The 23,989-nt window shown below is 41.8% G+C and overlaps 1 protein-coding gene and 1 long non-coding RNA gene across 6 annotated transcripts in view; one reads left to right on the forward strand and one right to left on the reverse strand.

Moving 5' to 3' along the window:
• Positions 1–5,651, forward strand: part of LOC140064733 (uncharacterized) — a 49,855-nt gene extending 44,204 nt beyond the window's left edge. Inside the window, exons 2-4 of one of the 2 annotated variants that reach the window (XR_011847801.1) lie at positions 2,241–2,274; positions 4,665–4,727; positions 5,583–5,651. This is a non-coding gene — a long non-coding RNA (uncharacterized lncRNA). The remainder of the gene's footprint in view (positions 1–2,240; positions 2,275–4,664; positions 4,728–5,582) is intronic. The other variant, XR_011847800.1, reaches the window with a different exon arrangement.
• Positions 1–23,989, reverse strand: part of FBF1 (Fas binding factor 1) — a 29,061-nt gene that overhangs the window by 2,086 nt on the left and 2,986 nt on the right. For 2 of the 4 annotated variants that reach the window (XM_072111907.1, XM_072111909.1), the window contains 25 exons: positions 23,507–23,600; positions 23,124–23,175; positions 20,932–20,982; positions 18,945–19,071; positions 18,021–18,092; positions 17,903–17,941; positions 17,159–17,272; positions 16,582–16,720; positions 15,558–15,691; positions 15,377–15,479; positions 11,708–12,100; positions 10,470–10,547; positions 10,297–10,382; positions 10,131–10,168; positions 9,499–9,588; positions 9,312–9,412; positions 8,464–8,670; positions 8,281–8,388; positions 7,816–7,955; positions 5,943–6,061; positions 5,735–5,857; positions 3,185–3,370; positions 1,743–1,919; positions 926–1,063; positions 342–480 (listed from right to left, as the gene is read on the reverse strand). In XM_072111907.1, coding sequence (XP_071968008.1) covers positions 342–480; positions 926–1,063; positions 1,743–1,919; positions 3,185–3,370; positions 5,735–5,857; positions 5,943–6,061; positions 7,816–7,955; positions 8,281–8,388; positions 8,464–8,670; positions 9,312–9,412; positions 9,499–9,588; positions 10,131–10,168; positions 10,297–10,382; positions 10,470–10,547; positions 11,708–12,100; positions 15,377–15,479; positions 15,558–15,691; positions 16,582–16,720; positions 17,159–17,272; positions 17,903–17,941; positions 18,021–18,092; positions 18,945–19,071; positions 20,932–20,982; positions 23,124–23,175; positions 23,507–23,600 — 3,048 coding nt within the window. The remainder of the gene's footprint in view (positions 1–341; positions 481–925; positions 1,064–1,742; positions 1,920–3,184; positions 3,371–5,734; positions 5,858–5,942; positions 6,062–7,815; positions 7,956–8,280; positions 8,389–8,463; positions 8,671–9,311; positions 9,413–9,498; positions 9,589–10,130; positions 10,169–10,296; positions 10,383–10,469; positions 10,548–11,707; positions 12,101–15,376; positions 15,480–15,557; positions 15,692–16,581; positions 16,721–17,158; positions 17,273–17,902; positions 17,942–18,020; positions 18,093–18,944; positions 19,072–20,931; positions 20,983–23,123; positions 23,176–23,506; positions 23,601–23,989) is intronic. The other 2 variants (XM_072111908.1, XM_072111910.1) reach the window with 2 other exon arrangements.

Here is a 23,989-nt window from a genome sequence, read left to right on the forward strand (position 1 = left end):
TTTTGCAATACATTTGTGTATCCAAATGAAGTCCCAAGCTCAGACTAGGGGTGCAGACAGGTACAGATTATCACTGGAACAATTGGAGCGCCTGCTCCAGGACCCTCAATAATTCCTTTTCATGGGGTCCTGGACAGAAGCTATAGTGATAATAAGCTGTAGCAGTGCAGGAAGCAATAAGTTAGCAATAAGTCTAATTGAATTGCCATATTGTCGCATTAAAATAAATAACTGGGTTTCGGGTTGCAGTTTAGGCACTAGGTCTCTAAAAGCTTCGCCATCACTGATCCAGATTATAGAAGTTGAATTTCTTTACTTGTTGGAAATAACATCAGTCTCACCGTTGACAGGGAGGGATGCAGACAGCGGATGTATCTGTGGAGGCTCCGGGTCTCTGTTAGGAAGCAGCAGGGACGCGGTGGGGAGGCCATGCCGGAGTTGCTCTAGTTGCCTCCTCTGATGCGCCAGATTTATACACTCCTGCAAACGGTCATGAAAAAGTGACTGTAATAACATGATGCATCTTCAATATAGGGATGGTATATGTATATATGGTTAGTGTAGGTTAAACCAAATTCATGATACATGACCCTACATGGACCAAGACCCCGGGTAACCCTTTCCCATCCAGTATATTTTCTGCTAGATGTCACTTTCCCACAATGAATCAGTCAATTGCTCATAGTTCTATGTATTCTTAATAATATCACAATAAGCATCATTTTAACTATTTACATTAAGAGGATTGCTGGATTCTCATTAAGAGGTTGTCGGAGTTTATTAAGAAAATCTAGAGGTGGTCTGGTGGGAAGGAGAAGCCAAATACAAGTTTATTTATTTTAGGTTTTACAGATTTACTAAGGCCACGTAATAAACAATTAGTAATTTAATAAACTCGGACAACCCCTATATGTTACATTCTTACCTGGTGAAGATGTTCCTCCCGTTGTCTCAGATATTCCAGTTGTCCTTGAATTGTTCTCAGTCTTTCCTGGTGTCCGGACTCTACTTTCTTGGCCTCGGCTAAAGCCTTTTCCCCATCTTCGTATCGCTGAGAGGCCAACTGGGATGGCAAATGTATGAAGAGCATCAGGAATGTGCAATTAAAGGTCAAATGAGTCTTTATAAGTCACAGCATACATCCTCTTAAGATATGCACTTTGGTAAATAGAAAGACCTTGCTAGTTAGTAAAGTTCTGTTATCTCTGTACCATTGGCCCGGATAGAAGAGAGGGGTGACATAGATGCTGGGACCCCCGCTAATCTAAAGAATGCAGATTCCTGATCACACTAATGGCTGGAGCGGTTGTGATCCCCAGACTCCTATCTCCAGCACCCTCGCTCAGTCTATAGAAGTGCTGGGGGGCTGCTCTGTGCAATTTACTGATGGAGTATTGTGATCGGAAGGGGGTCCCAGCGATGAGACCCTCGCTGATCACCTTGTCATGTAAACATGCTACAACCCCTTTAATGACAGCTCCTCCATTGCATCTATAACTTCCAGTTATCTTAGGAAGGCGAGGAAAGCAGAACATAACAGCTGAGCTGCGAGTGGGAAAGATTTACAAGCTATTGATTCCCCAATCTCAGAGCACTGATCTATTTAAAATTTTTGTTAAACAGTAACTAAAAAGACACATTTTGTGTTTGAAAAGAATGTATTTGCGCCATGAGATTCGCAGGTTTTGTTATTTATAGTGGAAACATAAAACCCCTGTCGGTTGGGGTTGGGAGTACATTACCTTGCTCATACTCTCCACTTCTTCAGCTCGTTGTCGGACGCGGAGGGCCGAGGCGTTGAGCCGGTCTTTCTCCAACCTCAGCTCCTGCCTCTCTTTCTCCAGCGCCTCCCTGTCCAGTGTCAGCTGCTGCTCTCGGTTCCGGAGCTCACTAAACTGCACCTTCAGCTCTGCCTGTTCCTAAAGAGGAGAGATAGACAGCAGAGGGCGCTGTGGTCATACAATCCAGCCACAGCAACAACCAAACTCCCCAAACTGCATCATTCTGGTTCGTTTTTCAAAGGATATCCATCATGATATATCAAGCATGATATATAACTTTATGATTTGTTCTTATATTCCTGACGTATGATCTCATTGTACCCATGTATTGTCCCGCATAGCATTACTCTGAGGGCTCATTCTTGTTATGTATACACCTGTGGATGTTCACTTTACAGCATCATTGTGTGTTACTTTGGGTTTGATCAGTTATTGTACATTCTGTTCCATTTGTTTCAGTGGCTGAAAAAAGTCTGGGATCAGACCAAAACGTGTAAGTATCTTTTATTTTGCTACTTAAAGGGTGGCCCCCTATTTGTGCACCATGGGAGAACTCTCCATAACCAGGTGTGATGTGCATTCATCTTATATCACCTACAAAGGAAACCTACCATGAGGAATCTATCATCAGAAGAAGATCTGATGGTAGATTCCTCCGGCCTCAGCCCTAATCTGTAATTTAATAATCCTGAAACCTAACCTAACGTGTTAAAGGACTACCACCAAGATGAAGGATTGTACACCATGCACATTTACATGCTGTTGTGTTTCCCCTGGTAGGGTTCACTCTTCTTTAAGCTTCCTATGCTTTCTATGTTTTTAAGAAAAAAAAGGCTTATACAAGTATGCAAATTAGTCTCAAGGGCTCCAGGCTTCATTAACACCTATAGAGCCTGGTGCCCTCATTCTCATTTGCATATTTTTAAAAGCATTTTATTGTAAAAACCAAGGCATAAGAAGTGAAAAGAAGAGCAGATCCTGCCAGAGGGGGGCACACACCAGTATATCAGTGAGCTTGGTTTACAATCCTTCATCCTGGTGGTAGAAGTCCTTCAAAACTTTATTTTAGTTTAACTGCAGAGGCTACTGGGGCGTGAAGTAGCCTTAGCTCCCAGTGCCTGGCCAGGTTAGTACACGCCCCAGAAGCCTCTGCCATTAATTTACATATTATTAAAATAAAGTTTATTACAAGTTAGGTTCCAGACTTATTATATTACAGATTAGGGCAGAAGCAGGCAGGAGGAATCTACCATCACATCTACTTCTGATGGTACATTCCTCATGGTAGGTTTCCTTTAAGAGGGATGGCTCTCAAGCAAGTCAGACCACTGATGGCAAGTTACCTACATGACACTAGAGGAGTATTAGATTTGTATTAGATGGAAGGTTATGTACATACATACCTTAGCCAGATTGATGATGGCGCTTTCTCTCTGGGACTCGGCCATCAGGGCTCTGCTGACATCTTTCTCTGCCCGCTCCTTGCTCAGTTTCTGCTGGGTGTGAAATTCGGACCACTCCGCAGCGAGTTTCTTCCGCTCGTCCTCACAGCGAGTCATGACCGACTGATGTTCAGACAACAGAGCGCTCTGTCCAAGAGCAATACCAAGAAATTAATTCAGTCCACAGACAAGGGTGATGACATTTCTGGGGATGCGGTTCTGTTGGCCCTCAAATTCCACTTAAAGGGGTTTTCCTATCTCATGCATTCAGCTGCTCCACGGTCTATGGCAGTGACAGAAGAAGCCAGTACTGTGCCCCGCTAATAGAGAATATTCATGTGTAACCGGCTACAATATTCATACTATGAACCCATTTTCTTAATCCTGCGGGGTCCCACCAATGAGACCCCCATTAATCAGCAGGTTATCCCCTATCCTATAGATAAATTATGGATGAAGCTGTCCTCTTGTGACCGTTGAGTATAACAGCTGATAAGAGGGGCTTCCGGGTGCTGCACCCAATGACCAGGCATTAATAATCCTAGACCAGAGATCCCCTTTAAGAGCAATTAATCTTTGATGATTGGAAGCAGTCACAGGATATAGAAACAATGTCTCTTCCCTAATTGCCCAGAAATATGCGACCCTATAAAAATGGATTTATCCCTTAGAGCACATTCCACATTTATAGACCCTGCTCTCATTGGTTCTTCTGGTTGCTGTGTGACAGCTGAGGACGGCACCACTCACCATGTATATAATGCCAGCTCATAATATACAGACATGTCAGGGGGGAATGTATACAGACCACGGCCATAATATGCCGAATGTAAATCATCTTTATTACAACCAGGGGAATGTATAAACACAGGGTTAATGCTTCATAAATGATTTTACTGCAGAACAATGTTAACATAAGGATTTTCTAGGTCATTTATGGGTCTGCGGAGCCAATATCAACACATGGAGTAATAGATTTGCGGAATAAACCGATTCCCACTACGGCCAGTAAGAGGCACTTGATTTCAGTGAGCAGATCCAATGATATCCTAATGGTTGAAAAACATAGTAGAGATGGCAGGCACTTATTACCCCATGTAATGTAACACTGTATGTATTTGTGGCTGTTACTGGAGGGTCGGGGTGATGGATACAGGTAGAACAATCATTTGTCTTGCAGCTTCTTCCTCTGCCGTGTATAACATTGTCTGTAAATGTTTTATTTGGTAAAAATTCAGATCGCATCAGGCTTGTGATTGTGTGATCTAAAGAACTAAAGATACAGGCAGCAAAATACACACATTAGGAAATGTGAGCTGCAGAAAAAAAAATTCCCACCTATTTGTTTAACTGTCTGTATCTCCAGTTCTGTAGATTACAGAACCACAAAGGGCGATGTGATCTGAAAGATGAGATTCTTATTGTTCACCGTGTTTTCTAGGTTCTATAGAATTGAAGATATGGACAATTTTAGTGACAATCCTCTAAACTTGACTCATCTTAGGTAAAAATATGACTCTTCTCTGGTCATCTTCACAAGAATTTGGGGGTGATTTTTTTAAATTTTTTTTTATTATAGGTGAACATGTGACATTTCCCGTTAAAGAGAGAATCATAGAAAGGGTATATCATCCCCTACCTGAGGGGGCTAGTAGTTTAATCTGATCACACAGTCCCTTCAGTTTGTGCATTAGATGTGTACCTCATTCTATTTTGCTAACAGATTGTAATCTGACAAACAATGACAACTACAGAAAAATAAAAGCTGCAGACTGATCATGGTCACAACGTCTATAAGTCTGTTATCTAACATTATTCTTCCTCCATGCTGCTGTGGTAAGGGGACTTTACACCTAGCTCTGATCCCTTAATGAAATGGATGGAGCATGTATCCAACTAGTCACTCATGCTCACAGTATAGATGTTTTATTGTTAGAATCTGCATTAGAAACTTTTCTTGTACATGGATATCTACCTTTGACTTGATGCATTATGAACCAAACATACCTTGAGAATGATATAGCTACACCGATGCAGAAACATATCTTGTTTAATCCCTGTGCTGAGTGATTTTGCTGATAAAACAGATATAACATTATGATTATGAAGCTGTCTGGTTTCTATGGCTGCTTAAGTGCTTGTCCTAGCACGTGACTGCAGGAGAGCATGATGTAATCCCTGGGTTGTGCCTGGAGGCAGAATAATCAATTGCTGCACCATCCCCCAGCTGCTGTGTATGAGTGTTCCAGCTCAGGTTGATTAGTTATGTCTTGACTAACTGTTTATGTAGGCAGCCAGTCTGACCCAGCTTTCTCAAGGTCCTGAATATTATAATCTTTTTTTTTTTTTTTTTTTTTAGCAAAACCACTCAGCTCAGGGATTCACCAAGATATGATCCTGCATCAGTGTAGCTACAGCATTCCCAAGGTATGTTTGGTTCATAATGTATCAAATCAAATGGTAGGTTTCCTTTAAAAAAAAAAATCGATTTTATTCAAGACAAGATCTTACCTTGGCTCTTTCCAATTCGTCTCTCTCCATAGCCATTTGTTGGGTCATGATTCTCTTCTCTTCCTCTAGGGAGCGCTGTAGAGACTGCACCTTCGCCTGTTCTGCAGACACTCTCCAACGTTCCTACCACAATTAATAGTTATTATCAATAGCACAACACAGAATGTACAATAAGGGACGTTCCCTGTAATCACAAGGACATAGTGACCTGTTCCAGAAGACGACTCTGCTCACTTAGCCGGGTCTCCATATTCGTTATTATGACTCGCAGATTGTTCCTTTCATCCTCCATATCCTTCTGCTGCCGTGTCAGGCGATCCTGTAATGCTGAAATTATAACAATATATTAATTATCTACTCCTGTGAATCACAGTTTATATGTCAAGAAGTGGAACCACGTCAGGAGGCATTTGCGATGTCTAGAGAATATAGGCTCATCATAAAAGGGGATCCTACGTCTACATTAGGGGCTAAAATATGTGGTATCTGTATAGTAAATTGGTAACGTGTTACATGCGGATCTATCACATACTTTAGCTCCATGATAGTCACGTTTCCCAATGGAAGGCAAAATCTGCAGTACAAAATGACATCCCACAGCTTTAAAGGATCAGTGTTACTGATGGTAGATGTGTCCTACTAAGACGATGATCCTCAGGCCTTCTTTTATTATAGCTCTACAGCCAGGGGCGCTCCTGCTACGTCACCAGAGCGCCCCAGGGTAATTGGAATAACTCAATATTGTCGCAATCTGCGTATAGAGTTTTAATAAAAGAAGCCCTGATCTTCTTAGTAGGACATGTCTACCATTAGTAAAACTGATGGTAGATGTCCTTTAAATCTACCTCAATGAGCTGCATGATAAATGGTTAAATATAAAGGTCACTGGAGCAGTAATATTCCAAAAGGGATTGTGCCAGTGATGAGATTTATTTTCTTTTATATGCAAAAAGCTAAATCCTCCCCATGGAAGGGGCCAAGCAGAGCCCCTTCCATGGGGTTGTAGTAGAAAGCTGTCCTCAACGTCCTTTAGAAGTGATTGAAACACAGGTCAGATACCAGAGCTCCTTTAACTTCCAGGGACTTTCAAGCTGTTATGATAGCCAAAGATACTAGCGTCATTCCCCAATAACATAACAAAGTGAATTCACTTAATTTCCCTGCCGGCGATCCAGTGCTGGATAATTTGTGGTGCTCCTGGTCTCTGTCTGAAGCAGTACAGAGCCTCCGAACTCTTAGCAATCAGTGGTTGAGAGGTGTTCAATAGACATCGGCTTAAAGGGAACCGGTCACCAAGGACTAGTTGCAATAACCCATTACAGCTGCAGTGCAAATCTGCCTTACTGACTTTTCTAAGCATTTGCAATACAATGCAATTGTGTGTTATAACTTACATTGCACCCTAACAGAAATCTATGTTTAGTCCCAGGAGTTGGGCTTTGGTTTGGATGCATTTCATAAAAAAAAAAAAATGACTGTACTGCTCACTCCTCAGCTCTCAGACCCCATCTTTGTGCTCCTGTACAGCTCCTCCCTCCGGCTCCTTCCCAGAGCACACAGCCTGGTGAGCTGACATCAGTGGGAGAGGGAGGAGCTGTACAGGAGCACAAAGGTGGGGCCTGAGAGCTGAGCAGTCTGCAGCATAGGCAAGTCACATGTTTATTGAAATGCATCCAAACCAAAGCCCAACCCTGAGACTAAACAGAAGATTCAGCTAAGGGTGCAAGTTAAGTTATAAAACAGGATTTTGTTGTAATGCAAATGCTTAGAGAAAGCAGAAAGGCAGATTTGCAATTCAGCTGTATATCTGCAACCTGTCTTTATTGAAAATGAGGTCCGTGGTGACAAATTCCCTTTAAGGGCCAAAGTCACGTCATCTGCCGATTGTCTGAAATAGAGCCTCTCATCACATAAAAGGCACTGGGAGCAATGCAAGCGGTCAAGCGCTCGATCGTCTACTTGGTAACAAAGGGAGTTAGTTTTGTTATGATACAAGGGTCGGTGGGGACATTATAAATAATCCCTTTAACACGGCGATGTGAAATATGTTTTATAATCAGAGCTATATAGCACTGGTGTACCTCTTAGCTGCCCTTCTCTCTGACGTGCTCCAAGTTCTAACTCCTGCGATGTGTTTACTTGGGTGCTCTCCACTCTGACGGACAGATCACCGAGCTTATGAGAGAACGACTCCATCTGCTCAATGATTCCATTTAAAGACCTAAAAATTAAAAATAAAGAATGACTGATGCAAATACTATCATCACATAAGGAAACCAATGCCTGCAAGGCAAAGGTCCACCTTCAGGAGCATGTGGACCTTCTATTAGACCCCTCCCAGAGCAACTGCAAGAATTCTAACATCTGGACCAGAAGAAGAGAACTTTTTTTTTTTTTTTCCTGCAGCTTCAGATGTGATATGAAACCAGATTCTAAAAAAGTGACGGCCTCACAGTGACAGCCCAGTCATTCACTATGCAGGGTACAGCTGGCCATAGCTTGGAGGCCGGGATCACTGCTCACAAGGGTTAGGTGATAAGAAAAACCTTGTATGTGAGGAGGCGCTGGTCACTGCATCTATTTCCTGATCTTTCAGGCGTTTGAGCCGCTGCAGCTGTTCCTCGTGGTCCTTGCACATTTCCTGGACGGATAACCTGAAGGATATAGAATGATTGAGAATGCGCCAATCATCCACTACATGACATGTTTCCTATATTCTTCCTCCTCACCTCTGTAGTTCTCGGATCCTTTCTATTTCCAGGTCCTTCTCTTGCTGGAAGTCTGTGAGTTTCTTCTGATACTGAGCCAGCAGCTCTGCTTTCTCCTGCTCGGCGCTCTTACAGCGGGAGATGTACTGGGCAGAAAGCTCCTGGTTCTCCTGCCGTAGACGTTCCTCTCTCTGATGGGCAGAATCTTCCAGTAACTTCATACGGTTTCTAGAAAAATAACATTACTTGCAATTCAACTACTAATTTTTATATATAACACTTATTTCATGTAAATGGTATTCAGTATTACCTCTAGATCAGGGGTGCACAACCTGCAGCGTCTAGTTGCCGCCCACACCATGCTGCCAGCAGATCCCCGTGCAGCAGATAGTAAGTGAATAACTGGCTGCAGGCAGGGCGCAGTACTGGGGTCTATTAGAGCCCCTGCATGCAGCTATTGACAATTACTACCTGTAGCACAGGCTCCTCTGCGAGGCTGCACCGTACCGGGTAGCCCACACCTCCTGTACAGAGTCTGTGTGCTGGGCCCGGCTGCAGTGTGACAGCCTCCCCGTCCCTCCTGTGAAATGCTGCGGAGGGGGAGAGAGCAGCCAGACCTCTGTCCCCCAAGGTATGTCTCCCCCTCCTCGCATGCTGGACCTGATGCTCCACCTATTAGTTAGAACGGGACCTCCATTCTCTGGATTGATGGGGCTCCTGTTCTCATGATGAGTGGGGGTCCCAGAGGACAGACCTCCGCTTAATATCCCCCAACTTGTGGATAGGGGAGAACTTACAAACTAATCTTTAGATGGAAATCCAGCAGTATTCAGAATTTCACTGTTTGCTCACATATATTTTCCAGGTACCTGTGCGCATTCTCTATAAGATCAAGATCTTCTTTGTGCCTCTGTTGTAATGTCTCCAATAGCAGGTTTTGCTGTTCACGCTCCAGCTGAAGTTTTCGTACCTGTAGTGCGCAAAAACCTGATACTTAGACTTTTATTTTGCAATCTACTGGCATTAAATATCATTATATATCCCCAATTTTCATACCTGAGCCTCAAGATCTAGCATCTTGCTGTGTAAGACATCACCATGAGATTCTTTCTTGTCCTCCTGGATCTTGGATGGAACAGCAGCTGGCTGCACACAAAAGGTAGAATTGATGAGTACGAACTATGGTGCGCTCTTTCCCAATGGAAACAAGTCAAGAGATAATGGACAGCGGCCTGTTTTTAGTCTCTTCCTGTAAAGGACATTTACCACCAGGATTAAGGTTTGTAAAGCAAGCACACAGACAGGCTGGTGTGTGCCTCCTCTGTTGGGATCTGTTCTTCTTTAAGCTTCTTAAGCCCTAGTTTTTACTAAAAAAAAGGTTTTAAAGATTATGCAAATGAGCCTGAGGGGCTCTAGGCTCACTAGATGTCAATGGAGCCTGCGGCCCCTCAGGCTTGTTTGCATAATTTTTATAACTTTTTTTTTTTTCGGAAAAAATTATGGCTTAAGAAGAACAGATGCTGATAGAGGCGGCTAACAGCAGCATGTCTGTGTGCTTGGTTTACAAACCCTAATCCTGGTGGTAGATTTCCTTTAAATACTTGGGGATGTTGAGTTGTGTGTGTGTATTTTTTGCTTATTGAAAATCTTAAAAAAAAACCGATATGAGTAAAAATTTATGACGTTACCTGAATTCTGTTCACTTCTGCAGTCTCTGCTAAAGGGGCTGTAAAATAAAAAAGCAGGAATGGGCTGAAGTAACAAACATGCAGTAAAAGAAGAATAAAAGACAGGGGACATGCTCATATCACCACAACAAAAAGGAGACCGCAGAGATGATGGTGGGTACAGTACCTGACACCGGGTTTTCCTTTTGTCTGGAAGTTGTGGGAGTAATGGTAGAAGGTGTTTTTACCCCAATTTCCCAGGGTAAAGGAGTTCTATAATGGAAAGATCAGTAATTTCATTAATGTGACATTACTAGAGGAAGTGATGTATGATAGAAGAAAGCTCTCAATAATACCTACCCAGATACTGGCGAGTTCTCCTTATTGGTCTTACCCCGGTCCGATTGTTGGATTGTGCTCACTGACGCTACAGGACCGCTGTGTTATAGAAAACATTAGATAAAAAAGCTATGGTAACCGCAACAGAAAAGAAATGAATCTAAATGATAAATCAGATCAGCAAAATTAGAAAGGCTATTTATAGCCAAACTGAAAATATTCAGGACTTGCCACCACCCCCATCAATGGTAATATATCACCAAGAGCCACTTACGTGAACGGTTATATTAGACACGACTATCCCTACAATCCCAGTCATACCTTTGTTTTTATTGTGTGACTGCTCCTTCTGTGCCAAAATGGAAATATGCGGAAAAGCCCCCCATGGACCCTCTTTCATCATTTACATTCAATTATGTTACTCCCGGGTCCAGTGAGATCTTGCAAGATCCACAGGCATCACAATTCATTGTGTAGGCACTGTATGCATATGAGCAAGATCTTGCCAATGTAACCAAAGGGAACAGGATGAAAGAAGATGCTGGACAGAGTGGATATTTCAAAGTCAACTTTTGGCACAGAAGGTATAGTAAAACAATAAAAACAAAGGTATCGCTAACGTGTGGGCGCAGACCTACATAACACAGCAAGTGGGGTAGGTAGGTGGATTGTACGTTGAATGACGTTCAGAGGGTAGGTGGAAAGTAATTTCTATGTGCACCACAGCCAGCAAACTTAAACAGAATCTTGTTCATCAGATTTTACCCCATCAAAATACCAAACCCTAGGGTAGGGTATGAATCTTATCTTCAGATTGCATGAGGTTTGTGTATTTTTGAGCTATAGAACTGGAGATAAAGCCAGTTAAAAAAAAATGACAGGAACTGGATTTTATCTGCAGCTCGCACTTGCGACTATGCATCTCTGGCGCTGTTGCTCACAGAATGACAAACCTGATGTGATCTGGAAGATGAGAACCTTATACGGAATATGACTGGGGGCTGGTAGTTTATTGGGGTAAAATCTGGTGACAGGTTCCCTTTAAGGAGGGCTCATCTTGGGAAGACTGTAATGTGTGACCGATGTATCAGACAATCCGCACAATTTTGTGCCATTGTGGCTAATAGAACAGTGATCTTGGCTTCACATGAGCCAATGATAGATCCACTTCAAATAAATGTATATAAAATAAGTTGGAGATAATAACGTTCATTAATCCAGAAAAAAGAGAATGTGAATAATGGACCATTGCTACTGACCTGCCTGCAGAGGTCTCTTTTACATCATTCGGTTTCTGGACTTTCTGTTCTTCCTGTTTTTGAGCTTTCTTCCGAGACAATGCAGAAGTCAACCACTCATCATCCTCTTGTTGCGTGGCTGGGGAGTCAATCTGGGGGGTTTTTGGTTGAAGGGCCAAGCCAGAGTCTGTTTTTGTACCCGAAGGGGGCCGTCCAGCAGAGCTAGGAGTGACAGTGGAGGATCGAGGAGGCTCTCTTAAAGGGTTGGAAGGCGTTAGATCAGGGACATCTTCATCTTTGAGTCCCAACCAATCAGCTCCACTCTTCTCTCCTTTCGTTGGGCTTCGGCCCACTGGGGTGGTGGAACGAGACCTGGCATCTGGTTTCACGCTTCCATTACTTTCTGCAGAGAATCTGCATAGTGTTGTAAAAAAAAAAAAAAAAAAAAAAAGTAGCAGTGAATAAAAAAATAACACAAAAAAGGTAAAATTACGACTATGCCTTGCACCGCTTTGGTATACAGCTTTTGGCAACCTGATTACCACTTATCATAAAGTGAGATCATACAGATCAAAAAGTAGTTAGTCAGCCACCAACTGTGCAAGTTCTCCAATTTAAAAAGATTAGAGATGAAAATGACATTACTGGTGGACCTCAACTAAGAGTGTGAAAACGGATCCAGAAAAATCACAATGATTTTTACATTTTAGATAAAATTTATTAGCAAATTATGGTGGGAAATAAGTACCGTATATTCCGGCGTATAAGACGACCTGGTGTATAAGACGACCCCCCCTACTTTCCTGTTTAAAATATAGAGTTTAAGATATATTCGCCGTATAAGACTACCCCTTTTCCAACGCATACAAAACACCGGTAAAAAAAAAAAAAAAACAGATTTGAATTTAACATGGTCCTTTTTTTTTTTAAATTTAAATTCTTATGACATGCAGGTATATAGCAGGAAAACTGTCGCTCATAAACATAAGCATAAACATAAACATAAACATACAACAACAACATTACCATCGTCCATTTTACTGTGAATGTTACCATACTGTACCTTAAATTTTTACTTTATTAAATATTCCATGCCATGTACTCAGAAGCGGGAAAAAAATTCCAAATGCAATGAAAATGGTGAAAAAACGCATTTGCGCCATTTTCTTGTGGGCTTGGATATTACGTCTTTCACTGAGTGCCCCAAATGCCATGTCTACTTTATTCTTTGGGTTGGTACGATTACGTGGATATCAAATTTGTATAGGTTTTATAACGTTTTCATACATTTACAAAAATGAAAACCTCCTGTACAAAAATTCTTTTTTTGATTTTGCCAACTTCTGGCGCTATTAACTTTTTTATACTTTGGTGTACGGAGCTGTGGGTGGTGTCATTTTTTGCGAAATTTGATAATATTTTCAATTATATCATTTTTAGGACTGTACGACCTTTTGATCACTTTTTATAGATTTTTTTATATTTTTCAAAATGGCAAAAAAGTGCCATTTTCGACTTTGGGCGCTATTTTCCGTTACGGTGTTAAACGCATTGAAAAACCGTTATCATATTTTGATAGATCGGGCATTTTCGGACGCCTGATGTGTTTATGATTTTTACTGTTTATTTATATTTATGTCAGTTCTAGTGAAAGGGGGGTGATTTGAAATTTTAGGTTTTTTTATTATATATTTTTTTTTTTAACTTTTTTTTATTTTTATTTATACTATTTTTCAGACTCCCTAGGGTACTTTAACCCTAGGTTGTCTGATCGATCCTACCATATACTGCCATACTACAGTATGGCAGTATATGGGGATTTTCCTCATTCATTACAATGTGCTATCAGCACATTGTAATGAAGGGGTTAAAATGAAATAGCCTCGGGTCTTCGGAAGACCCGAGGCTACCATGGAGACGGATCGCCGCCCCGATGACGTCACGGGAAGCGGCGAACCCAGGTAAGATGGCGGCGCCCATGCGCCGCTATCTTTTTGAGGCTGCCGGCAGCCATCGCTGTGAAAACACCCGCGATCGGTGCTAGCGCAATATGCAGCAAAGACTTACGGGCTATGGAGAGGGTTCAGCCCGTGAGCCCTCTCCATGCAGCGTGACCCTTGTGAATACACGGCGGGCGGTCGCGATTACCGGCGTATAAGACGACCCCAGACAAGACAGAAGATTTTTCTGTCTTTAAAAGTCGTCTTATACGCCGGAATATACGGTATTTGCTCAATAACAAAAGTTCATCTAAATACGTTGTTGTATATTCTTTGTTGGCAATGACAGAGGTAAAACATTTTCTATGAGTCTTTACAAGGTTGGCACACACTGTTGCTGAGAAACATGAACTTTCAACTCCCTCCAAAGGTTTTCTATGGGGTTGAGATCTGTAGACTGGTTAGGCCACTCCAGGACCTTGAAATGCTTCTTACATTGTTAGGATCATTGTCATACAGAAAGACCCAGCCATGTTTCATCTTCACTGCCCTTGCAGATGGAAAGAGGTTTACACTCAAAATCTCACGACCCCATTCATTCTTTCATGTACACAGATCAGTCATCCTGGTCCTTTTGCAGAGAAACAGCACCTCGTTATGATGTTGTCCTCCCACCCCCCATGCTTCACAATGGGTCTGGTGTTCTTTGGATGCAACTCTCATTCACCCTCCTCCAAACATGGCGACTTGTGTTTCTTCCAAACACTTCTACTTTGGTTTATATGACCATATGACATTCTCCCAATGCTCTTCTGGAATATCCAGATGCTCCCTAGCAAACTTCAGTCGGCCTGGAGATGTAGTGGCTTAAGCAGGGGAACATGAAGAATCTGACGCCCTGGTGGCACAGTATCATACTAACGGCCTTTGTGGAATTGGTCCCAGTTTTTTGCAGGTCTGTCACTAGGTCCCCCCTCTGGTTCTGGGATTTTTGCTCATGTTCTTGTGATCATTTTGACCCCACGGGTTGAGATCTTGCGTGGATCCCCAGATCGAGGGAGAATATCAGTGTCTTGTAGGTCTTCCATCTTCTAATTATTGCTCCCACAGTTGATTTCTTCATACCAAGCTACTTGCCTATTGCAGATTTAGTTTTCCCAGCCTGGTGCAGGTCTATAATTTTGTTTCTGGTGTCATGCGACAGGTCTTCACTGGAGTTTGGAGTGTGGCTGTATGAGGTTGTGGACAGGTGTCTTTTATACTGGTAGTTCACATTAATACAGGTAATGAGTGCAGGACAGAGGAGCCTCTTAAAGAAGAAGTAGTCTATATTTGTGATCCAATCAGGGAGTGGAATTTCCAAATCAATTTATTATAGGTCTTATAGGGGTTTCGGGGTTAAAGTCCCCTTTAATAAGTGGACAAAGACTATGCTGGGGATACAGTGTGGGTCCTCCGAGGCCACATTCTACATTAAAGAAGAAGTTACAGGTATGTGAGAGACAAAAATCTTGCTTGTTTGTAGGTGACAAAATACTTCTTTCCCACCACAATTTTGCTAATAAATTATTCAAAAATCAGACGATGCGATTTTCTGGATTTGTTTTCACATTTTGTCTCTCGTAGTTGCGCTCTACCTTTGCCTCTTCTCTTTTTAAGTGGGAGAACTTGCACAATTGGTGGCAACTTTTTTCGCAACTGTATATTAGTAATATGGCATCACTTTAGTATAATGAACAAGAAATCCTACCTGACTGATGATCGCCGAGATGGTCGACCTTCTGGGCTGAATGCCATAGTGGGCTGGTAGGAGCCAAAACCAAAGTCTTCATCTCCTAATGGATCCTCCTTTTCTGTGAAAAGTTCCTTATTATTCGGCTTCTTCTCAATACCCCAACATCAAAACCTCACAATCATTACACCTCTCCTACCTGGCATTTTCTGGTACTTGGGATCCAGTTTGAATTCTTTCTTTTCCCCGGTTGCTGGTCGCTCCAACAGTTTTGCAGAAGTTCCCCTCCCGAGAAGCTCATCAAATTTGGAACGTGCTGGTCGTGCTGGGGAGCTAGAAATTGAAGAAAACTCAATGCATAACTGATCAAAAAATATAATCAAGTGAATTTTACAAAAGAATTAGAGAAGTCTTCCCCTAAAAGTGGAGCGGCCAAATGTTCTGGCCTGTAATATGGGCAACTGAAATGGCACATTTACATAGTAAATGTTTAAAATATAAACATTTAGATCGGTGATACCGCGTAAGTGGCGCAAGACTGCAGTCTCCCCTAGTAGCCCATCTTTGTAAAGTCTTGTTTCTGTATTTCCTATCCTGTACCTACATCTCCCCCCACTTGGTCTGTATCTTCCCCTTAACTCGTTTATTGGCCTGGTGCTAGGCTACCCCCCCCTTGTTTTTCTCTCTCTTTTTTTTTTTTTCTTTTCCTTTCTCTTTTCTTTTATCTATTTCTATAAGCGGTCCGCGTAGCCACTGAACTTAGCCAGAGTTATTTCACTACTCGTGATATGAGATACATATCAATCCCCAACTGAGCCTCAGATCATCTAGACAAGATCCCAATACAGTCACAATGGCTTGCTGTCAGTTACGATTTGAGACCACTACAAGATCTACTAGATCTCCCCTACGGGGAGGAAGGTCCGCCTCACAGCCGCCAGTGTTCACAAATTCATCATCGATGCCCCCCCAGACTCAACTCTGAACTTGTGTGCTTGGATTTCCTGGCTCTCTTGTTTTCTTTTCATGATACTGTGCTTGTGTCTATTCCCATTATCCTGTGTATAGTCCTTTGTTATAGCTGGCAGATATGCTTCAGCTTTTGTTTATCATTTTGTTTTTTTGTTGTTGTTGTGCTGTATTGTGTTTTTACTTAATAAAACTGATTGAACATAAAATATGAACATTTATTACTAACAAGCTTTTCCTCCATCTCCTCTTACCTCTTCTCTTTCTGGTGGATTTCAGGATGGTCTCCAAATCCCAGAGCATCCATAAAGTCATCAGTGTCCTCCTCAAAGTTCAGATCGTTCTTCCTCTGAGACGCCGGGGAAGGTCTTGTTGAGATGACAGCCGCCGTCTCTGTAGGTCATAAATGTGTAGAAGTGAACGAGCTGGGCGAGTGATGCTACACAGAATGTATCATCATCTCCCTAAGTACAATCACTAAGTAAAATATGATCTGGTCACCAGTTTGTTCTTTACAACATTGATGTAGTGCCTAAATTACATATTTGTTAAAAGAAACACTAAAACAGAAGCTCTTCCTCTGATGGATCAATCTACTCAATTGATATGATGAAGGGTGAATACATCTTTCATTGACTAGTGTACTACATGACTACATGTGGTGGTGTTATTGTTTTTTTTTCTTGGTTATGTTAAAAGTTAAAGTTAAAAATTTAGCTTCAAGAACACATGAAAATGAGTTGTCCATAATATTGTACTCTAAATTTATACTAACCAATTTACTAATCATCTTTTATCAATGAACTAATATATGAGTTGTGTAGGACATACCACTGCTCTTCGCAGGGGTCTGTTGTGGCAAAGATTTGGAGCCCAAAGGAATTGGCTTCTTAGCAATTCCCTTATCTTCATCAGACAAGATGCCATCAAGAGAATCATTTACATCTGAATTCCAGAATAAAAAAAAACATAAATATTACTTGAATTTAGAGCAAAGTACCAAACTTAAAGGAAATATACTATCAAAATCCATCAGGATAAACCAGGGGGACTTATTCATAGATCCAGGCACTGTGACTGTGGTAATCTTATGTGTTATCCATGGCTGCCTTTTAAAATTATTACCAGAGACCCTCTATTCTGTAGCGTCAAAGCTTGTTAGAATATCTGACCCTGCTCACTGCTCACTCAGCAATTCCCCCCTCCCTCTGCTTTTTGCAATCTCACTGCAGCACAGGAAGTTTCAGCACACAGTTGGAGGGTGGAAATGCTCATGTACAGTGTAACAGCCTGGGAATCTGCAGCAAGAAGGGGCCCAATAGCATTTTTGGGTCATTAGAATAATTTTAAAAGTTGATTTCAAATATATTCCATGGATAACAAATATAAGAAGATTCCCACAGTCACAGAGGATGAATAAAAGGAGACCAGAGAGCAAGATGACAATAATGAGCACCTGACATAGAGCTACATTCGTCAGCTCTGCCCAGTGTACCCCCCCCCCATACAGATCCTCTATAGATAGCAGGAATCCAAGGCAACTATTTAAATCTCAGCTGCCAAAAATGCCATTACCTGCATTACATAATGCTGTATCTAAGTCCTGAGCATCTTCTGACAAGCATTAGGAGAGAGAAGAGCGTCAGATGGAAGTCACATGGCTCCATAGCTCTACATGGGTGAGGTCACTTACCATCAAATGAGAATTTCTTGTAAGGTCGGCCCTGGTCAATCGGCTTCTTCTCACTTTCAGGTGCTGATGACCCTGTTATACGGAATAAAACAAGGATTTATAATTTGCCATCAACTTACTTGGATGGAAGTGGTAGTAATAGTCTTAATTGTAATAACACATATACTGTAATAAATTTTTCACACTATACATTTTTTCAGTTACTGGAAGCTAGAACAGTGGGCAAAATAAAACAGGTGTTATTCCAAGACAATAATATGAACAGCACAAGAATGAATGTTCCCACCCAAAAGGGGTATTCCAATCTTCTGCATTTATGACATACCAACAGAATATAAATGGCAGCTGCGGGGTCCACACCTATCTTGTGGACTGGGTTTTGCTGTTCCCCTAACAGATGCTGGGCTGAATGGATAGTGTGCATGCATGTGCAGTCATGCTCCATTCATATCTATGTGATCGCCAAGCATAACTGCACATATGGTTCTCACATAAACAGAGAGAGTGGCTGTATATAGGAAGCAATCTTTCCATTCAGACAAGCAGCCAGAAGGGGGTCCTTCATTTAGGCAGGTCCCGCACCTATCATGTATTTATGACATATTCTTTGGATATCCCATAAACACAAAAAATGGAAATACCCCTTTGATGAATAGCTTTGATCATGATGGTTGTGTCTATATTAGCATCTTTGGAAATACCTGGACCCTGCATGTTTGCTCATTTGGTCCTGCTAGCCAACCAGGCCACCCAAATTCACTGTTTCACACTGACTTCCCTGGCTCCAGGGTGGGCCAGCAGTGTAAATGCCATCACTGAGCTGGCCGTCTGTCCACAGGAGACGCACACAGTAATGTGAGATTATAGTGTGCGTAGCATTTCTGGGGGATTTAGGTTGGATTCAGTTTAAGAGAAGGACCTCACCTCTTTTGGCACTTAATGCCTTGTCTTGATTCTTCAGGCCACCATCTACGGATTGATTTGAATTCTTGGCAGGGGCAGATTTTGGCTTTCGGGATTCAAATAACTCTGCATCCATGTCATCCAGGTCCTGGATGACAAAACAACATGCTCTATAAATGACACCTTAGAAATAGAAATAATTCCACTACATGGATTATTTTCCAACCTTTAAAGGAAACCTACCATGAGGAGTTTAACATCCGAAGTAGATGTGATCGTAGATTCCTCCTTGCTGCCTCTGCCCTAATCTGTAATTTAATAATCCTATAACCTAACCTAAATTGTTAAAAACTTTATTTTAAAAATATGTAAATCACCTGCAGAGCCTACTGGGGCGTGGAGTAGCCTTTGTCCGGCCAGGCTAGTACACGCCCCAGTAGCCTCTGTAGTTAATTTACACATTACTAAAATAAAAAGTTACGAGTTAGGTTCCAGAATGACAGATTAGGGCAGAGGCAGCAGGAGGAATCTACCATCACATCTACTTCTGATGATAGATTTCTCATGGCAGGTTTCCTTTAAGCTCTCCTCACATCAATGTGGAACCACACAGTGTGACCTGACATCTTCCTGCTGAGGTGGTTTGTTATGTGTGGGCATCATCCCTTGGCATCCATTGATTTATGAAAAGACATCTCATAAAATGCCTCTGTTTACTGCATCTCTTAACTCCATTAACCCTAACTCCATTTCACCATTTCATTGTGCCCCAGGGCAATCGATATTCAGCGCTGGTAGAGTCCGCTATGTTTTATAGCAATAGCTCGATCTACCTCCATTACCAAATTTGCTACACACAGTAAGAGGGAAACCAAAAATAATGATGGAATCCTCCAGTTTTTAGGCAAGTACACTTGAAGGGCTCCTGTTCATCAGCAAAGCAGATTTGCTAATGCACATCCTTTAGGAAATAGATGTAAAATCAATGCTCTGATCTTCAGTGAAGAGTGTAGTTGGCCCTCTACAAGCCATAAAGTACATGCCGTGCCTGAGCCAAATAACTGCTGTAGAGAGAGGGAGCTATAAGCAGGATTGCTCATTACCTGTATCTTGCATGTCCTTTATTGGACCTGTATCGTCTCCACGCTCTATAGGTTTTTGCAGACATACCTTGTTCTGTTCTCCAGTGATTTTCATATAATTTTTACTCTTTTACAAATGACCTTTTTAGTGCACCAGGGGCACAACCTAAGCAGCTATTGTACCTGTCTGCTTTTTCTATGCAGAAGTACGTGGTACAACCCTTTATACTACGATTTCTTATAGAAACTAAAATACAAGTGCACCAGACATGGCCCCATATGCACAAAGAAGATCATTTCTCTTGCTGGTGAACAAGAATGGCATAGCTGGTAAAAATGTGAGCTGGTAGTCTCCCCTAAGTAAAATTCCTTTAGCCTTGCATGAATGGGTAAATCCTGGATTGTATATTCTGGATGTAAAAAGCGAGCAAATCTCAGGTGTGAGGCAGTAAGCCAATGCCAAATATGTTCCATACATTTCCCCTTTCTTACAATATTACAAATAAAATGCTTGATAATCAATAATAATAATAATTCCTTTATTTATATAGCGCACACAGATTAGGCAGCGCTGCACAGAACTTGCCAAAACAGTCCCTGTCCCCATGGGGCACACAATCTAATCACCCTACCAGTATGTTTTGGAGTGTGGGAGGAAACTGGAGGACCCAGAGGAAACCCACACAAACACAGAGAGAACATACAAACTCTTTGCAGATGTTGACCCTGGGACTTGAACCCAGGAACCCAGTGCTGCAAGGTTGTAAGCCTAACCACTAAGCCACGGTGCATCAAACTTTCTAGTTGAGGTCTGGCTAAAGAAATTTAATTGTAGATATCACTTCAGGTCATTATTTAGTAACCATTTATATCTAAAAACCTCGTATATAAAGGGTTACATTGGAACTAGTATAAAAGACATTTACCTTCAGGTTCTCGAGCAGAGCCTGTGCGTCACCATCAGAGACATCAGACTCCTGGAATAATAGAACATGTGGAGAAACATTATGATGCATGATGGTACTTAGACCATTACAATTTATCAAGGTCATCCAGTTCTTTGAATTGCGACTATAGCCAGAAAAGTCAATGTCAAAGGAAGGAACAAATAAGTACAAATAAATAGGAGTAAACTACTGAGGGATTAAACTCAGCAGAAGAAAGTGTTGAACTAGATCACATACCATGTGAGGACATAAATATTAGGTACAAGAAGCCTGAGTGTTTCTGGGTACACCGCATTCAAGCCTTTCACTGCTATCATATGCAGTCTGTATTGCTAAGTACAGTCTGTATAGGCCTTGGTTGTAGTGACATTCACCACCAGGATGAAGGATTGTAAACCAAACACACTGACATAGTGGTGTGTGCTCCCTTTGGAAAGCTTTAAAAATTATGCAAATTAATCTGAGGGACTCCAGGCTCTGTTTTATCAGCAAAACCACTCAGGGATTAACCAAGATATGATCCTGCATCAGTGTAGCTACAGCAGTCTCAAGGTATGTTTGCTTCATAATGCATCAAATCAAATGGTAGGTTTCCTTTAATACCTAAAAGAAGAGCAGATCCTGACAGAGGAGGCACACACCAGTATGCAAGCATTCTTGGTTTAAATTCCTTCATCCTGGTGGTAGATGGTTTTTAACCCCTTCCAAACTTGCACCGTACTAGTATGGCGCAAGCCGGGTCCCGATGCATGGAGAGGGCTGGCGGGCCCTCTCCAAAGCCGGTAAGGCTTACCGGTAACACCAGCGATTGGTGCTAGCATTGCCGACATCTTGTCGCGGATCGTTGCTCCTGGTGTTGTCATTGTAATGAATGAGGAGTAAAATCCCAATATACTGCCATACTGTAGTATGGCAGCATATGATAGTTTAAAAAAAAAAAATTATAATAAAAAACCCTAAAAATTCAAATCACCCCCTTTTCCCTAGAACTGATATAAATAAACAGTAAAAATCATAAACACATTAGGTATCGCCGCGTCCGAAAATGCCCGATCAAAATATAATAACCTTTTTTTACTGCGTTTTACCCCATAGCGGAAAATAGCCCCCAAATTCGAAAATGGCAGGTTTTTTGCACAGATCGCACAGTCCTAAAAGATATTTCCTTTCCTTAGTAAAGGATTCAGGACAAGTACAAATCTCAGGTACAAACAAACAGGTAGCCCAGCTTCACAGCCCTTTGCTCTTGTAATACACATTTTCAGGTGACATGGGTGCAAGAAATTCACAGGTATGGAATATTAGAAAAAGATTCACCGCTTATTACAGACGTCTTTATTGATGTTGATAAACACAAATGGGTAATAAACGCACAAGCTTAGAAGGACCTAGGTGTCGGCACGTGGCCTTAGGCCGGCGGCACATGGCGTTTTCAACCCATTTTTGGGCCGGTTTTAAGCAGTCCGTTATTTTGAAAACGCATCCGTTTGTGACCCGTTTTAATTAAGATAATTGATAAAACCGGTCAAAAACTGATGCATTTTCAAAAAACGCATACCTTTTTTAAAGGACTGCTTAAAAACCGCCCAAAAACGGGTTCAAAACGCCACGTGTGCCGCCGGCCTTAGTCATGGCCTTGAGAGAAGTCTAAAGCAAGCGGCTGAAGTTGCTGGTGAATCTTTTTCTTCACCTCTCAGAAGGTAGGGAGCTCCTTTATTCTGATTCTGCCCATAGAACTTCAATACAGCTCAATTCCCAGTGCAAACCCCAATCAAGAGCAAATACATTCTAAGACTGCTTTCACACGTACATGTGAAAATGGCTGTATGCTACCCATACTGTACCGTTGCGGTATGAGCAGCATACATCCCTATGTATTTCAATGGGCAATAAGTCCATTCATTTTGATGGACATATTGCTTACCGTGCCGTATTGGGGAAAAGATGGAGCTTGCTCAATATTTCCCAACAAGTATGGCCATGACGCACTTTTCCCTATGGAGAAGTAGCCCATGGCTGTATGCACGCCCGGGCTACAGCCAAAGCATGCATACGTTCGTGTGAAACCGGCCTAAGAAGCAAAACTCCCAACCCCAAGCTCTGGTGACAAGCAGGGAGGTTTAGGATGGACCCATTTCTTGAGCTTGTTCATATTGGGGAACAATTCTTACCTCCGCAGCCTCTTTGGCAAGTTGAGTGAAGAAGTCATCATCAAGCAGTGACCTTGATTCAAGGAACAAGATTATAAGTATTCAGATGCAACATTGTCAAATCCTTACAACAAAAAAACCCCAAACAATAAAAGCCTATTGAGGTTGATGATCATTCATATCTGATGGGGGTCCCATACCCAGCCCCCCATGATCAGATGGCTATTCTACGTTTGCTACTACACATAACAGCGCCATCTGCTTCTAGCTCTGTTCTCCAAAATAATAAATTATCATAACATAGGGCACTTGAGGACCCCCGTTATGCACTGTGGGTACTAACATTTTAACCTCCAGCTATCCCCTATAAAGGGGATAAGTGTCTACAACTTTCAGACACTCACTTTTTGGCAGTGCTGGATAAAAGAGTAGACCGATTTCTATTGGTAGATGTCGTTGTCATGGAGGATGCTTTGCGTGGCCTTGGTGGAGATGGATCTGAAAAATATGATAGAATTAACACGGTTTTAACTACTTGAGCAGTCACAAATAAAACATAGATTATTTTAAAAAATGCTAAGAAAACTCCAAATACATTCAGACCACGCAGACATAACATCATCACTTCATGACCAAGTGTAAGGAAAGCACCAGGAAGCTAATAGGGCTTGTGCACCTTCAATTCTATACAGATGCCTTAGGCTAGACCCCATCAATATTGAATATTACAGCATTAGATACCTACAGGCTACAAACCAAATGAATAATGAGAGATATGGAGATTTGCTGTAATGTCACTGTCACTCACAGACAATCCTGTGTAACTTTAAATCTACCACCAAGATGAAGGATTGTAAACCAAGCACACTGACATGCTGGTGTGTGCC

This window comes from Engystomops pustulosus, chromosome 6 (assembly GCF_040894005.1).
Source record: "Engystomops pustulosus chromosome 6, aEngPut4.maternal, whole genome shotgun sequence".
NCBI classification, from domain to species: Eukaryota; Metazoa; Chordata; class Amphibia; order Anura; family Leptodactylidae; genus Engystomops; species Engystomops pustulosus.